Source organism: Rhinoraja longicauda, chromosome 6, assembly GCF_053455715.1.
Source record: "Rhinoraja longicauda isolate Sanriku21f chromosome 6, sRhiLon1.1, whole genome shotgun sequence".
Classification (NCBI taxonomy): Eukaryota; Metazoa; Chordata; class Chondrichthyes; order Rajiformes; family Arhynchobatidae; genus Rhinoraja; species Rhinoraja longicauda.
Window position 1 is genome coordinate 81,385,792 of NC_135958.1, and position 16,785 is coordinate 81,402,576.

General features: G+C 43.8%; 1 protein-coding gene across 8 annotated transcripts in view; it reads left to right on the top strand.

Annotated features, from left to right (window-relative positions):
- LOC144594668 (C-Jun-amino-terminal kinase-interacting protein 4-like) overlaps positions 1–16,785 on the top strand; it is a 130,363-nt gene that overhangs the window by 64,249 nt on the left and 49,329 nt on the right. For 4 of the 8 annotated variants that reach the window (XM_078401496.1, XM_078401499.1, XM_078401498.1 and 1 more), the window contains 3 exons: positions 6,804–6,957; positions 15,480–15,705; positions 16,113–16,212. In XM_078401496.1, the coding sequence (XP_078257622.1) occupies positions 6,804–6,957; positions 15,480–15,705; positions 16,113–16,212 (480 nt within the window). The remainder of the gene's footprint in view (positions 1–6,803; positions 6,958–15,479; positions 15,706–16,112; positions 16,213–16,785) is intronic. The other 4 variants (XM_078401497.1, XM_078401503.1, XM_078401504.1 and 1 more) reach the window with 1 other exon arrangement.

The window sequence follows — 16,785 nt, forward strand, 5'->3', positions numbered from 1 at the left end:
GTCTTTGGGATGTAGGAGGAAACCGGAGCACCCGGAGAAAACCCACACAGTCACGGGGAGAATGTGCAAACTCCGCACAGACGGCGTGCGCGGTCAGGATCGCACTTGGGCCTCTGGCACCATGAGACAGTGGCTCTACTCGCTGCGTCGCCTATAGGGGTTGCACACTCTCGCATTTATAGACTCGCCCAGGCCACAGAAAGGCCTGGTGGCTTAGGAGTCCATGTACCAGCTTACAACCCGTTTGCATTGTATCATTTTATGTGGCGCTCTCCACCATGTGTCGGGTCATTGATGTACAGGAGGAGATGTTTGTTCCCAGGGGCACTGTCTACTGCGAGAGGGCCAAGTGGACTGACTTGGTGTGTGTGGATGACAGATGAGGGACCCTGTGCAGAAAACCCCCCTAACCCCCCCACGCCCTTTGTAATGTAGAACAATATAAACTGCATTCCCAAGAGACTGTTCGCAAGAACGTGTGTGTGATGAGCAGGGGTCAGCTTGGGTGACACTAGGTCATGCTCTTGATCCCCCTTAACATCCACTGTGATGGAACCACCAGAGCTTCAGTCTCGCACAGTAGTGACTTGTGGATAGCTTCGTTGGATAACGGGTCCAACTCTGGTTGGGCTAAGGGCAGTCAGGAGAGAGTGCATTTCTGAACTACAAGAGTATTTTTAATTAAATATACAATTGAATGATAAAATTGTAATGTTGGTGTTTCAAGACTGGTTTGATTGGCAGCTGGTTATAAAATAATACAGCTATTAAACATCATAACCTCAAAACACATGCAAAGTGTTAATGTTGAAAGGAATGAGATTGAGTGAGAATTATTCCAAACCAGAATTATTCATGACCTTTATAATGATTTCAACAGAGAAAGCTGAAATGGAGGGACACAAGACTGCAATGCTAGAATATTGTGAGAACTCAGCGGGTCAGGCAGCACCTGTGGAATAATGAACAGGCAAGGAGAATTTTTTCTTCACCGATGAGTGTGGAACCCAGTCACATTTCCAAGCTTGAAAAAGTAGGCCACTTAGGACTGAGATGAGGAGTAATTTCTTCAGTCAGAGGGTTGTAAACCTTTTCTCGACCCTGGATAGTGATGGAGGCTCAATATTTTTGTTCATTCAAAACACAGTAGATTTCTGGATAAGAAGGGAATCGAGGTGTGTGTGTGTGGTGCAGACATGGCATTAAGGCAGAAGGTTAAACGTGCTTCATGAAAGGTTGAGCAGCATCGAAAGGCCAAATGTCTGCCACATGCTGTAATGTTTTTTGGGTCTTTAAACATATTCAGATATGACAAAATAGTGAAGACCTTTTAATAGTGCAATCATATGAAATCAGGATGAGAAGCCGGAGCAGACATGAGCTCTCTCAGGTGTTCACCCTTATTCATTCAGACTGTGGCTCATCCCATACCTGTCCACTTTGTTGTCTGATCACTGTATTCCTCAATTCCCTCACTATCCAAAAATCTGCAAACTCCATATTGAACCTGCAACTGATCATTCACAGCCCTCCATGGAAGATAACTGCACAGATTTACAATCAATTGAGTGAAGAGTTTCCTTAAAGTTGTGTCACCTAGTTAGTGCTTGTACCCTGAATCTAGTGGTACCTGCCCTTGGCCTATTACGTTGATGTTTCAATGACATTCTTCTAAACGTCAGTGATTGTCATCTGCTCCAGCTGCTCATTATAGGATCTCCTCGTCTCAGCAGTCTGCCCATTGAACCCAAGCTCTAGCTAATCCAAGGCAAGTATATACATGGCTCTAGCGATCAGAAATGAATGCAAGACTCCAAGTGCAGTCTCACTAAAAGAGCCTTACCCTTGCATCAAGACTTCCCTACTCTTGTACTTCATCTACCTGCAATAAAGGCCGCATTATCCTTGCCTTGTGATTGCTTGCTTTACCTGCAAGTGAACTTTCAGAAATCAGCACACCTATAATTAATTAAATGTTTTATTTACTTATTTTTAACATCTTTGAAAATATTTTACTATTCCAATCAAAGTGTATGACTTTGCTTTTCCCCAGAATGTCTCGGCAGTACTTATTTAATCTGTCTATTTCTTTTACACTATAATTTAGTATGTATTATTAAAGATTTGCAACAAGATTCATGTGGATAAACACTAGGACATTTTGTAGCTAAATTTATTACATTTACATAGAAGCATATTTCTTAAACCATTCATCCTTTGTCCATTTGAGCTTGTTCTATGCACAAGTACAGTGAGACACAGGTACAATAAAAAATCTTGCAGTAGCATCACGAGCAGTATGATCAGATAAACACACACAAATGTTCGACAGAATTACGCAACATTTCTAAATACAAGACTGCAAAAAACAAACAAACATTAGTGTAAAAACATAATTAGAACAAAAAACAAGTCCTTAGTAGTGCAAGAGGTGGACTATAGTGTTCCATAATTGTACAGATTAGAGTTGTGTAACTTGTTTTGAGAACATGATAGCTATAAGAAAGAGCTGATGCTGAAGATGGTAGTCTGGTACTCCGTGGTTCTGCACCTCCTGCCCGATGGTGGCAACGAGAAGAAGGCATTGCCCAGATGGTGGTTATTTTGACGATAGATGCCAGCACCTTGAGGAAGCGCCTCGTGTAGATGTTTTCGACAGTGGGAAGGGAAGGGCTGTGCCCATGATGCACCAGTGCACTCTCTGCGGCCTTTTGCGTTCCCGTGCATCAGAACTGCCGTACCAGACTGTGGTGCAACCAGTCAGGATACTTTCCCCAATACATTTGTAGAAGTCTGCTAGAGGGTACGGAGATGTATCAAATCTCTTTAAACTTTAAAGAAAGTAGAGACGCTGGTGGGCCTTTTTCACAATTACATTAATGTAGTGAGTTATTATTGCCCAGGAGTTGTACTTCATTGGATTCCTGCTATATTCCCTCGGTCTTCCAGAGCAGCATTGTAACTGGTTATTTTGTAATTGTCTTTCGTTGCAATTGTGGTGGACATACCTTGGATACTAAATTTGATCCTCACAATAGACAATAGACAATAGGTGCAGGAGTAGGCCATTCAGCCCTTCGAGCCAGCACCGCCATTCAATGCGATCATGGCTGATCACTCTCAATCAGTACCCCGTTCCTGCCTTCTCCCCATACCCCCTCACTCCGCTATCCTTAAGAGCTCTATCCAGCTCTCTCTTGAAAGCATCCAACGAACTGGCCTCCACTGCCTTCTGAGGCAGAGAATTCCACACCTTCACCACCCTCTGACTGAAAAAGTTCTTCCTCATCTCCGTTCTAAATGGCCTACCCCTTATTCTCAAACTGTGGCCCCTTGTTCTGGACTCCCCCAACATTGGGAACATGTTATCTGCCTCTAATGTGTCCAATCCCCTAATTATCTTATATGTTTCAAAAAAGATTTTAAAACACTTCCAAGCAGACAAATGGATATTTGGTGGCATAATGTGAGACATCAAGTGACAAAGAGTCGAAACAGGCCCTTCGGTCCAACATGCCCACACCGACCAACGTGTCCCTGCTACACTAGTCCCACCTGCCTGCGCTTGGTCCATATCCCTCCAAATCTGTCCTATCCATGTACCTGTCTTAACTATTTCATAAATGTTGGGATAGTCCCTGCCTCAGCTACCACCTCTAGCAGCTTGTTCCATACACCCACCACCTTTTGTGTGAAAAGGTTACCCCCCAGATTCCTATTAAATCTTTTCCCCTTCACCTTAAACCCATGTGCTCTTGCCCTCGATTCGCCTACTCTGGACAAGAGACTCTGCATCTACCGGATCTATTCCTCTCATGACTTTATACACCTGTATAAGATCACCCCTCATCTTCCTGCGCTCCAAGAAATAGAGTCCCATTCTATTCAACCTCTCCCTATAGCTCACACCCTCTAGTTCACACAGCTCTAGTTCTGGCAACATCCTCGTAAATCTTCTCTGTATCCTTTCCAATGTGACAACATATTTCCTATGAAACGAACATACAATGGCACACAAACATAGCAGCACATACATAAACCGTTCACAGCACCCCCTCAAACGCTAGGGAGTAGAAATAGGTTTTGAGCCTGGACTTAAAGGAGTGGATGGAGGGGGCAGTTCTGATGGGGAGAGGGATGCTGTTCCACAGTCTAGGACAGAGGGGTATCAGACCCTCTGGAGAGAGACGTGGTTATTGAAGTGCTGTCCTGATTTAGCAAAATCATACCAGAGTATCTGTCTCAGTTGTTAACTTAAAAGTAGAATTGGAAAATGTTGTAACGTGCATGAGGCAGGAGCTTGGCCATTTGATGGCTCCTTCCTGTCATGATTTCCTGCTAAGAATGGCGTGTATTTTAGGCATGGAAGATCTAAAGTGAAATGACAACTTAAAATGTTGTCATAGAATCACAGCTGGTTCTTGTAGCTAACGGAAAATTACACTCTGTTGAATGTTTGATCCGTGCTGGGCCTAGGGTTGCAACTTCCTCACTCCGAAATACGGTACAAGGTGACGTCACCGCCCCGCGCCCCACGTGACCTCACCCAGCCAGCGGCCACGTGCTCCAGCTACGCAACCCACCTCCCGGCCTGGGCGGCCGCCATTGGTGGAGCGGGAGCACGTGGGGCGCGGGTCGATGACATCACCCTTTGTTCCTTATTTGGGAGTGAGGAAGTTGGCAACCCTACTAATACGGGACAAGGGTGGTCCCGTACGGGACAAACTAATTTAGCCTAAATATACGGGATGTCCCGGCTAATACGGGACAGTTGGCAACTCTAGCTAGGCCTGCTATTATTTCTGTTAAACATGGATCTCAAATGTTCAGATTGGGCATTTGCTGTTTCAGGCATAATTAAAGCAGAAACTATCTGTTCTTGGCTGTCTGTACTCAATGCCCAGTAAGCTTATTTAGATGTTATTATTTAGTTAAACCAGGAAAAGCAGGAAAAGGGAGATACCGGCTTGCACTAAGACTTTTTGGTAACGGCAAATAATCTCCTTGCCCCCTTTCAAAAGATGTGTTCATTTATAGATTCATTATTTTATGTAGCATTTTTTTATGTTCTTAACTCTTGGACTTGATGTACATGCTCATCAAGAGCATTTTTCATTTGGTCCCCGATGTTTTGTTTTCAAGTTTTAAAGTTGGCCCAGCCGTTCTTGCGTTGTTAACTAACAACTCAAACAACATTGATTTCTCGACCCGATAACAGCCCCAATAATATTGGTCCTTTAACAACCAGTGCTCTTTCATTTGAAATTTGGTTTTGCATTGTCATTTGGCATTCTGAAATGCAAAAAAGACAAAGATTCTGAATGGTTATGATGAAACCAAACACCTGACATGCAGCTTGTATTTGCCTGTGCTTTTATTTGTTTCCAGTAACCTTTTAATATTTGCATTTGTTTATTGGCACTGTTAGAGTTTGGTCAGTGCACAAATGAGTTTCTTTCCCCTCGCCACTCACCTCTCTGCTCATTTCCCACCCCTCCTACTTTTGGTCCCCCGTAATTTCTCTCTCCCCACTCTCTTCTACCCACCTTCCCTCTTCCTCATTTCACTCCCCACCTTCCTTGGTCCTTGGTTCTCCAAATATTCCAAATGGAATTTAAACTGGAGGTGATCCTCCTTAGGCAGATTGCACTATCTGCACCCTTTTGCCTTCTCTGCATCTCATCTCCACTCTCTGTTACTAAGGTGGTGCAGCGGAAGAGCTGCTGCCTTACAGTGCCAGATACCCGGGTTCAATACTGACTAGGGGTACTCCCTGTATGCAGTTTGTACATTCTCCCTGTGAACACGTGGGTTTTCTCCAGGTGCTCCGGTTTCCTCCCATAATTCCAAAGATGTATAGGTTTGTACTTTGGTTCAAATTTGCAAATTGTCCCTAGTGTGTAGGATAGTGCTTGTGCACAGGGTGATCGCTGGTCGATGCTGACTTGTTGAGCCAAAGGCCCTGTTTCAATGCTATATCTCTAGATTAAACTTCGATCTTTACCCTTCTCTCCCCCACCTTACACGTCTACCAATCAACCCCTCCTCACCTGGATCCACTTTTCACTTGCTGGCTCGTGAGCTGAAAACAAGGAGGGACTCAGCGGGTCAGGCAGCATCTGTGGTGGAAAATCAACAGGTCATGTTTTGGGACTTGACATTTCTTCAGACTGTTTGGATTAGAGGGGGAGAAAGCTGAAAAGAGTTGGGGGTGAGACAAGGCCTGGTGTGTGATACAGGTGCAGGGTGGTGATTAGCAAGTCAGTGACTCTTAGGGTTGCCAACTGTCCCGTATTAGCCGGGACATCCCATATTTTGGGCTAAATTAGTTTGTCCCGTACAGGATCGCCCTTGCCCCGTATTAGTAGGGTTGACAACTTCTCTCCAAAATAAGGGACAAAGGGTGATGTCACCGTCACGTGCCGCTGGCTGGGTGAGGTCACGTGGGGCGCGGGGCGGTGACGTCACCCTTTGTCCCTTATTTGGGAGTGAGGAAGTTGGCAACCCTAGTGACTCTAGACTTTGACTAAAGCCTTTTAGAAAAGGTATGTCAGAACCACTTAATTTAGGAACCTAGTATAACTAAACTGGAACTAACAACAGAAAATATCAGAAATACTCATTGGGTCAGGCAGCGTTTGTGGAGAGAGAAACAGAGTTGACTTTTGCGAGCTGTCCTGCTTCCACCCGTGTTGCTTGACCTTCTCGGTGTTACCTGTATTTTCTGATTTTTATTTCATATTTATTGCATTTGCAGTTTTTATTTCCGTGAATAAACCTGACGACTGTTGTCCCTTTGTAAGCAGGAGAGAGCCGCCGCGTTCCTTGGGTCTTTACCAGTTGCCTGGAGGAGACGTTCATACACCAGATGCTCAGAAGGACGGAGCTGAAACACCTGGATCGGAATGCTGGAGGTTCAATGACCTTACCAAGACACGGTCCAACGCAAGCCTAAAGGTAAGATGTGAAATCAGATACTCCATCTAGCTTTCATGTCCAATGCTATTTGCAATCCAGGGGGAAATTATCCTTGAACTACATCCCATCATTGCATCGCCTGGGAATAGAATGCTGTCTCCATTAGTAAGGATGACCAGGAACAGCTTCACCAGTCCCATTCATAATGGGGAAAAAAAGACACTGTTGGAGTAACTCGGCAAGTCAGGCAGCATCTGTGGAGAACATGGACAGGTGACGTTTCACAGAGTGCTGGAGTAACTCAGCGAGTCAGGCAGCATCTCTGGAGAACATGGATAGGTGATGTTTCACAGAGTGCTGGAGTAACTCAGCGGGTCAGGCAGCATCTGTGGAGAACATGGACAGGTGACGTTTCACAGAGTGCTGGAGTAACTCAGTGGGTCAGGCAGCATCTCTGGGGAATATGGATAGGTGACGTTTTGGGTGAGGATCTTTCTTCAGACTGATTGTCGTGGGGGGAGTCGGGACCCTTCAGCCTTTAATGACCCTGCTGTGCGGTAACCTTTTGGTGGAAGAGAATTGTCCTCGGATACGGGGCATTATTCCTCTTGCACAAGTTTTGTTTGTTATTGTCTTGTTTACTGAGGTGCATGAAAAAGTTTTTGTTGCGTGCTATCCAGTCAAAGGAAAGACTGCATGTGTTTACAATCAAGCCATCGCCAGTGTTCAGACAAAGGATAAAGGGAATAACATTTAGTGCACGATAAAGTCAATAGAGCCTGATGTGAATTTTAGTTGTATGATGATGGAAGAGAAAGAGGGAGTAGAAGTGAAGTGGTGTGGTGGGTGGTTCCTCTATTATTATCCCATCATCCCATGGACTTGCTCATTGATAATTCAACTCCTCAATGTGAATGACCTTCGAGTTGGGAGGAGAATGCAGGGCGGAGGTGGTGGGCACTTGAGCAACAATCATCTACAGGGAAATAGAGGATTGATGGGGTTGCCCCGAGTGTCATAGACTGAGTGGGCCGAATGGCCTTTTATTCCATAAGGAAATAAAGAATAGTTGGGGATGAATGTCACTAACATTAAATGGTCGGCATGGGCAGGTTGGACTGAAGAGCTTGTTTTGATGCTGTCTGACTGTGACTTGCCATTCTAGCTGTAGACCAATACTCAATCTAACCAGCACTAATGTTTTTACATTTATTGATGGGATGTGGGCTTTGCTGACGAGTCCACATGTTGCTCATTCTTAAATGCTCATGAATTCTTAAATTGCCTCACCTGCAACAGGACTGGGATGGAGGGAAGATGAGAAGGTGGCACATTATGGCTCTGATTTCCATGTCTCTGTAATTATCGTTTGTGGTTTGCTTTGCACTCTCAGCGCCAGAGCACTGCCTGGAAACTGATCTCCGGGTGACAAGTCTCTGATCTGAATTGAAATGGCAACTTGTTTAATCATATTCACAAAGTGTTGCAATCCATCTTTATTTTTAAAAATAGACAAGATTATATTTGGAACTTGCTCACCTGTCTATTAACAAGATGCTGACTGAATTGTTGATTTCCTAGGGAAATATCGACTTTCCCATTTGGCTAACTTTGGGCCTAGGTGTTCAGACTATATGTCTTAATTTATCAGCAATGTATTGATGGACTTGACCTAAATGAGATTTGGCAGTACCTTTGTTTAATTTTTGTTCCATTTTGCAAGTACAGCAGCTGGCTTTGGCACCTGGCGTGTTTAAGTGTGCAGACTGCTGTAGTATGTTGCTGTGTCTGATTTTAACAATTGCAGAGCCAAATTTAAGAAACTGATTGATTTTTTTTCATCCCCAGAATTACTATGCTCAGGTAGTTTTGTTTTCTAAGCATATTTTATCTACCCACTTCCCCCATTTCTTTCCTAATCTTAAGACAGATCATACTGAATGGTGGGACATTCTTGAGGGACTGGGTCGTCTATGGCTGTTGTTGGGTTCTTCCCCTGACGTGCTAAAACTTGCCTGATCTTGTGCCGTGGACATCAGAGCTTGGGTCATGGATTAGAGGCGGCCTTCCCAACTGAAGCCCAACTCTCTGGCACGTTTGGGCTTCCTATAGCATGAACTGCTTTGCTTGAGGCAGCTCAGCTCACTGCTTTGCAGTTTAGTGCCCAGTTGTCTGCACCTGCACAGATGCTGTGTAGGAATTTGCCTTCTGTGAAGGAACACTGTCTGAGCAGGAATATCCAGCTGGTTGCCAGGAGTAGATACTGCTAAAAGGGGCAGCAAGATTAAGGAGATGTAGGAAAATAAACTGCAGATGCTGGTTTAAATCGAAGGTAGACACAAAATGCTGGAGTAACTCAGCGGGTCAAGCAGCATCTGTGGAGAGAAGGAATGGGTGACGTTTCGGGTCGAGACTCTGGAAAGAAGGAATGGGTGACGTTTCGGGTCTCGACCCGAAACGTCACCCATTCCTTCTCTCCACAGATGCTGCTTGACCCGCTGAGTTACTCCAGCATTTTGTGTCTACCTTCAACATAGAAGGATGCCATTTGGCCTGTAGTGTCCATGCCAGAGATAATTGATTTCTACCCCATGCCACTTCTCCATAGACCCTGTGCATTTATCCAATTCCACCTTGAGCCCCATTGTGAAACCTGCCTGCACCACATTTTCATAAGCAATCCAGATTACAACTGCGTCTTGCATTGCATTTAAAAAAAAAAGTTTTTTCCTCGTGTCACCTTATTTTGTATCTGTGACCGCGTGCTCCTGACCCCTCTGCCAGGGAGCAGCTTTCCGATGAGCACTCTGCCCAGACCTCTGATCTTTTTATTTGCTTTTATCAAATCATTCCTCAACCTTCCACAAATAAAACGGATGTTGCATCGTAAAACAAAATGCCCGGGGAACTTAGTGGGTCAGACGGCATCTGTGAAGGGAACTGGGCAGATGTTATAGGTCGGGAATCTTCTCCAACCCGATCATTCTTTGGATTGCTTCTGTTCTTGTTTAGTCAATCTTAATCTTCTGATCACTTTCTCTAATATTCTACACCTCATCATGGGGCACTTGATCCACCTCATTCCCTGGGATCAGATCGAGTGTTCACCCTTTCGTTGGACCAGAAACATGCAGCTCTTCAAATCTATTAGACGGTGGCCAACACTAGAGTAATTACATTTGTGGATGAAACTGGGGAGAGAATTGGAAGACTGTGGAGACCTTGGGAGGGTGTACAATGCAGATCATTCAAGAGCGCAGAGCGGTGTGACCATGGAGGGATTTCAAATCAGTGTCAATTTTAAAATCAGTGCTTTGTTTAACTGGGCGTCTGAGCCCAGGAAATCCAAGAATGATGGGTAAATAGTAATTAGTAAAAGTTAGGGCACCGACAGTGCCAAATCGACATTCAAATTCTCTTTCTGGTGTTGAGATTTACCAAATCCTAGGATGAGGGTTTTTTTTAAATGGTGTGATTATGATGGGCCAATGTGCCCTTTAGTTTAGGAGAACGGGTCATTTAATTTGGCAAAATAAGACTTCAAGCCTGTTATTTTGCATATTCTATTCTAAAAACTCTGATGCCTCACCTGGAGACTTATAAAATGATCCAAAATTAAGGTTACATTGCCAGTAGTGAAAATGTTTGTTATTACAGAAAAGACTGCAGCCCTTTTGTAAAGAGGGGTCAGTTTTTCCCACTGATCTTTTTTTTTCCATTGTGCAGTTAACACGTTTATGATTTTGCATTTGAAAGCATTCAGTGTTTGTGGTAAATCACTGTGATATTGAAATCCCTGGTAATAGATTTTAAGTTTCATAATCATTCAATAGTTAATCAAAGTGAATGATGTTATAAATCTATTTTGTAGAATAACAGTTCACTTTTTCTGTAGGTCCCTTTCTCAGGATAAATCAATGTAACTGTGCCAGCTGGTCTCCTTCCTGCTGCATTCACTGCTTGTTTTTGTCTGCAGCACATAATTAATTACACACACAGTGCCTGGGTCCAGGAGATTGGAGTTCGGGTGCACTGTAATAGCATACTGAGAATAAAGCACATTCATTTCATTGTTCAGCACAATTTGGAGCCATTGGTAGTCTGTTATAGCGGCAATTTTGTTTTAAATTATTAACTGAATTAATAACTCCCCATCCACTTTTATTTTTAATGTTCGTTTCTTAATTAATTTGGATAATCAGGCATACAGAGCTGGGCTGGATTATTGTTGTCAGCTAGTGTTTGTCGCTCATTCTCTAGTAAGACCGCGACATCCAGTTCAAAGTGTGATTTGTACAGAGATGCGAGGCCAATCTGGCTTGGAAGATTCTAGCACACGGTTAGAGATGCTGTAGGATCAGTTATTAATTACAGTCACTCTCGCCTTTTCCCTTTGTTTCCTCCATTCTAGCATCCTCATATTTGTGGTGTTCCCAACTCATAAACACTCAGTTCCCCATCTCTCCCACCCCCACCCCATCTCTCCACCCCCGCCCCATCTCCCAGAATGAGCAAGGAGAATCCCAAAGGGAGCCAATTGTTTATTCAGACAAGAAGTTGCTTCAGGGTAATGATGCAGAACCACCTCCTGTACAGCATCATTCCATAGGTTTATTCATTTCTGTTAGTGGTCGGCTCACAGCCATGAGGAACAAACCACTCCAGTGAGAGCCACGCCTTGTGGGATCAGGACAAACAGCACGGGGGTGATGGAGGAACAGGGCCTCATATTGTGCTTGGGCAGCTTACAGCCCAGTGGTATGATTATTGATTTCTCTAACTTCAAGTAACCCCGGCATTCCCTCTCGCAATATCCCTCCCCCACCCAAGTCGCACCAGCTTCTCGGTTTCACCCAATAAATGGCTAACAATGGCCTGTATCCTTTATCCATTGTTACTTTTTTGCATTTCTTTCATTTCAGACTGCTGAAACTCACCACTGCCTTTTGCCTGACATTCCTGGGGGTGACTATTCAGTGTTTAAACGACACCAGCAATCTGCCTCTGTGACACCTCATTTCAAGCAGATAGCTGACTAGCCGATTATGAATGGAATGCTCCAGACCTGGCACTGTGTGACTTTGTACTTTACATTGGGGATCAGTGGTTTAGTCTCCCCATCCCTTGGCTTGGAAGCTTGTGGTCTGTAAAAGGAGGAGAAAATTGGAAACAGTAATGTGTTTTGATTTGAGTCGGAAACAATGGATCTTAACTTAATCATTAAAAATATGTTAAAGTGAGACATTTTGGAAATAAGCAATGCTGGGGAGATGAGAATTGCAAATGAAGACTTCGCTATTCAGTTAATTTTATCAATGTAGTTGCTGGTATTTGTTTTGTTTACAAAACCCTTCAGTCCGGCTCTTGGGAATTTGGTGACTGCGAGTTACAGCAGGAGAATACCGTGGGGTAGTGTTGGAGCCAGTGGGAAATCCATCTGAAGGTCACATATTTCTGCAGCTGCATGTTAAAAATGTACTGATTAAGGGAAACTAGAAACACTCCCCACTGAATAACTAACTCAGTGCTGTGGGTAGTAAATGAGAACGAGTGGGACCTTGAGGTCATGTTGGCAATGCTGAAACAATATTGAAGTATTCAAAGGTAGGCACAAAATGCTGGAGTAACTCAGTGAGTCAGGCAGCATCTCTGGAGAGAAGGAATGGGTTCTCGACCCAAAACGTCACCCATTCCTTCTCTCCCGAGATGTTGCCTGACCCGCTGAGTTACTCCAGCATTTTGTGTCTACCTTCAGATTTTAACCAGCATCTGCAGTTTTTTTCTGACACCATTCAAAATTGGCTTTAATGTTCAAAGCCAAACAATAACTAGTGCTGCTTGGCCAAAATTATAATTTCACTTTTAAGGCTAAATTGGAGTCCCACTGAGAATTCCAGATATTTCTGGGCGTGTGTGGAGGAGGCTCGGTAGCCATTGTTTGGAGGTAGCTGAACAAACGGAACAGAGCTTGATTCAGTGTGTACAGCTGAAGCAAAGTGCACGTAGAAAATGAAACCAATTGTTACACCCCGAATCTTTATTGCTTATTTCATTACTTTTTCTTCCACAAGCTGAAATAATTAGGAGGTGCCTCCTATCCTTGCTATTCCCAATTGCTGATTCAAACCGTTCCATTAGTTTTCTGTTGGCATTTGGGAGCTTGTCAGACTGGTAGAAAACTTCCAAAGTGCGATGTGTATAATTTCATAGATCCTCAAAGCATGCAGACTATCAGCGGTCTGAGTGGAACGTACCGGTCGGTGTAAGACAGATGCTGGTTTTATAAAGTCCTCAACAACCTGTTTTTAATCACAAAACAAAACAAATGTTTTATCTTGCCTGGTGCTAAATCCATGTAGTTCTTTGTGCTGTAAAACGTATGACGTCGAGAGAGTGATTCAGTGTGGAAACAGGCCCTTCGGCCCATAGGCATATCCCACCATTCTCCGCTAAAGTGTCTTTAGATACTTTGGGTATACTCATTAAGGTGATTTTTCTTTATTACTGCATTTGCTTCTTTGAAGATATAATTTTTTCCTGCTCCTGATTGTTTTTTTAAGTGTGCTTTGCATCATTTCTCAGTGATAACCCAGGAAGCAACAGGGGTGACAAACAACAAGGCGGTTTTCGTGTTCTTTCTGAATAGATAAGTTAAAGTATATTTGATGAAATCCAACACCAAGCATTTTGTGGATTGCAACCTGCTGAAGAAATATAATTTTGAACAGATTACTGAGAATGCACTGCAATGCTGAGTAATTTACTGCAATACTGAGAACTGAGCTTGAGTTTGAACTGATTGTATGTATGGTATATCTCATTTGGGTAGATAGAATGCAGAACATAGATTTTTACTGTACTTCAATACGTGAAAAAAAAACCTAAACCTGCTCCATTTTGCTGCAATATTTGTATATTAACATCCTTCCAGACTTCAGAGATACAGCGCGGAAACAGGCCTTTCGGCCCAGCGATCATCCCGTACACTAGCACTATCCTACACACTGGGGACAATTTATAATTTTATCGAAGCAAATTAACCTACAACCTTGCATGTCTTGAGTGTGGGAGGAAACCGGAGCACCCGGAAAACACCCACGCAGTCACAGGGAGAAAGTACAAACTCCTTACAGACATTGCCCATGGTCAGGATCGCACCCGAGTCTCTGGCGCTGTAAGGCAGCAACTCCACTGCTGTGTCACCTGGTTTGTTTTTTTCTATTCCCTCGTAGGCAAAGAATGAATGCAGAATTTGAACAGATACAACTCTCCCTGTGTTACATTGAAGTCATTTAGATTCAACTGAATTTGGATTAAATCAGTTTGAACGGAAAGTCAAATGTTCTACAAGTTAGTGGGAGCTGCTAAACGAGGCCAGTTTGGAATGGATGATTCCAGTAGTTACCGCTGCTGTGGGCCAGGGCAAGCTCTGTGCTCAAATGCTCACATGGTGACAAATATACGTAAATGTCTCCAGGGTGCTGCTATTCCCATTGGTTTAACTTGTGTTCTGTAGCTCTGCTTCCCAGCACTGTCTCCCTCTCTCCCACTCCTACATGTTTGAAAGAGTAAGTTTGGGTTACAAACTAACTCTTTCACCAGAAACCTTTTTAATTTCAGTGGAACAATAAGTACAGAGCTACACAGAGCTGTCGGGTCATGTCAAAGTCTATCTGCAAGCAGCAGCGCAGGTAGATTGGGTTATCATATCATATCATATCATATATATACAGCCGGAAACAGGCCTTTTCGGCCCTCCAAGTCCGTGCCGCCCAGTGATCCCCGTACATTAACACTATCCTAATATGGGATAGAGTACATACCTAGTCTTTGTTCACGGAAGACTTGTCGTCGTCCGTAACTATAACCCCTGCTAGCTCCTCTTTTTAAGGAATCTTTGGTACACTACCACCATTGCAACTGTAGGCCTCTTAGGGTAGGGCGATCTGTACACGACCAGAGCTGAAGTTTCACCAGCGTCAGTATTTCTCTTGCCCTTCATTCCTCTCATAGTTTTCTATGGGGGGGGGGGGCAGTGGCACAGCCTTGCAGCGCCAGAGATCTGCGTTCCATCCTAACTACGGACTTGAACAGAGTTTGTGTGTTCTCCCTGTGACTGCGTGGGTTTTCCCGGGTGCTCCGGTTTCCTCCCACACTCCAAACTCGTACAGTTTGTAGGTCTGAAGAAGGGTCTCGACCCGAAACAGAGTCTGAAGAAGGGTCTCGTTCTGAAACGTCACCCATTCCTTCTCTTCCAGACATGCTGCCTGTCCCGCTGAGTTACTCCAGCTTATTGCGTCTATCTTTGGTTTAAACCCGCATCTGCAGTTCCTTCCTATACAGTTTGCAGGTTAATTGGCTTCGATAGAGATTGTAAATTGTCCGTAGTGTGTAGGTACGGGGATCGCTGGTCGGGCCTGTTTCTGCGCTGTATCTCTAAACTAAATTAAAGGCCAACATACCAATTGCCTTCCTTGCATGTTAACTTTGTGTAGCCATTGTACAATGACACCTTTCAAATACTTTTGTAAATAATTTGCAATGTTTTATTTGCGTTTTAGGATGAACTCTCTGATGCCAGCCAGGCCTCCAGCTTGGTGCCAACAAAACCCAACACGCCCATGTCTGCCCTGCCAGACGCTGCCATGGGAGATTCAACCTCTCCAAGAAAGGAAAGCGAGGAGGCCGAAGCGTTATTTAAAAACTTGAACCAAGCTTGTAAAAAACCAGATAACAAGAAAAATATTGATGTGCAGGTACAGCAGGACACAAGAACTCTAGCAGTTGGTAAGTGTTTCAAACTAAACTAACTCTGCTGATCATCACAGCCATCTTTAAAGTTCCTCCACTACTTTTAAACAGTCACAAGCCGGGGATTCCAGGAATCAGTGGCAACATTGCACACTTTTCATGCCGAACAAACTTAAAGAGATGAGAGGAAGGCTGCTGTCTCAAAGGGAGACCAGGGGCTGCTAAATTCTTTGTTTCACTTGTAGCTGGCTGGGCTGTGACTCACCTGATCCTGCTCTGCAACGTGAGCATTTATCATGTGGGCTGTACAGAATCCTCAGGCAGGGGAAAGACAGTGCAAAGGTTTCACTGACTTTCATCAGTTTCAGTAAATCTGTATTCCATCTGATTAACTGTTATTTGGTGCAGAATATCTTGTAAGCATGTATTCATTAATGTTCAAGGTATGACTGAAAACGAAGACAAATCAGATGTTCAAGCTATCATTGACTCAACGCCTGAATTAGATATGGATCGAGATTTTATTGGGTACAAAGGAACCAGGTAAGTGTGTATTTCACAGAATACCGTACAACAGATTAAGCTTCGGTCTCCCAGCTTTCCTCGGCAACAATGAAATGAAATTGTAAAATGAAATGAGATTTGAGGAAATTCAAATCGGGAAAACTGGAAATGCTTGGATCAGGTAACATTTGTGGGGAGAGAAACATAATTAATATCTTAGATTGACATTATTTCATCAGAGAAGAATTGTGGTGAGGTGAAAAGGTCGCCATGTAAGAGGGGGAAACATGTCCCTTTGGGGAACACAGCAGAATGTCATGAGCACTCCTGGAAGTTAGTGATACAGTGTGAAAACAGGCCCTTTGGCCCCACTTACCCACACCGGGTACAGCTACACTAGTCCCACCTGCCCTCGTTTGGTCCGTATCCCTCCAGGTACCTCTCTAACTGTTTCTTAAACATTGGAATAGTCCCTGCCTCAACTACCTCCTCTGGCAATATGTGAGGATAATACAAAATCAACATAGAATTTATGTCCAAAACCTCGTGGGTGCTAGGAATGAGGGTTTGCACAGAAACTGTTAATCTTTTGAGGTGATCAATCAAATATCA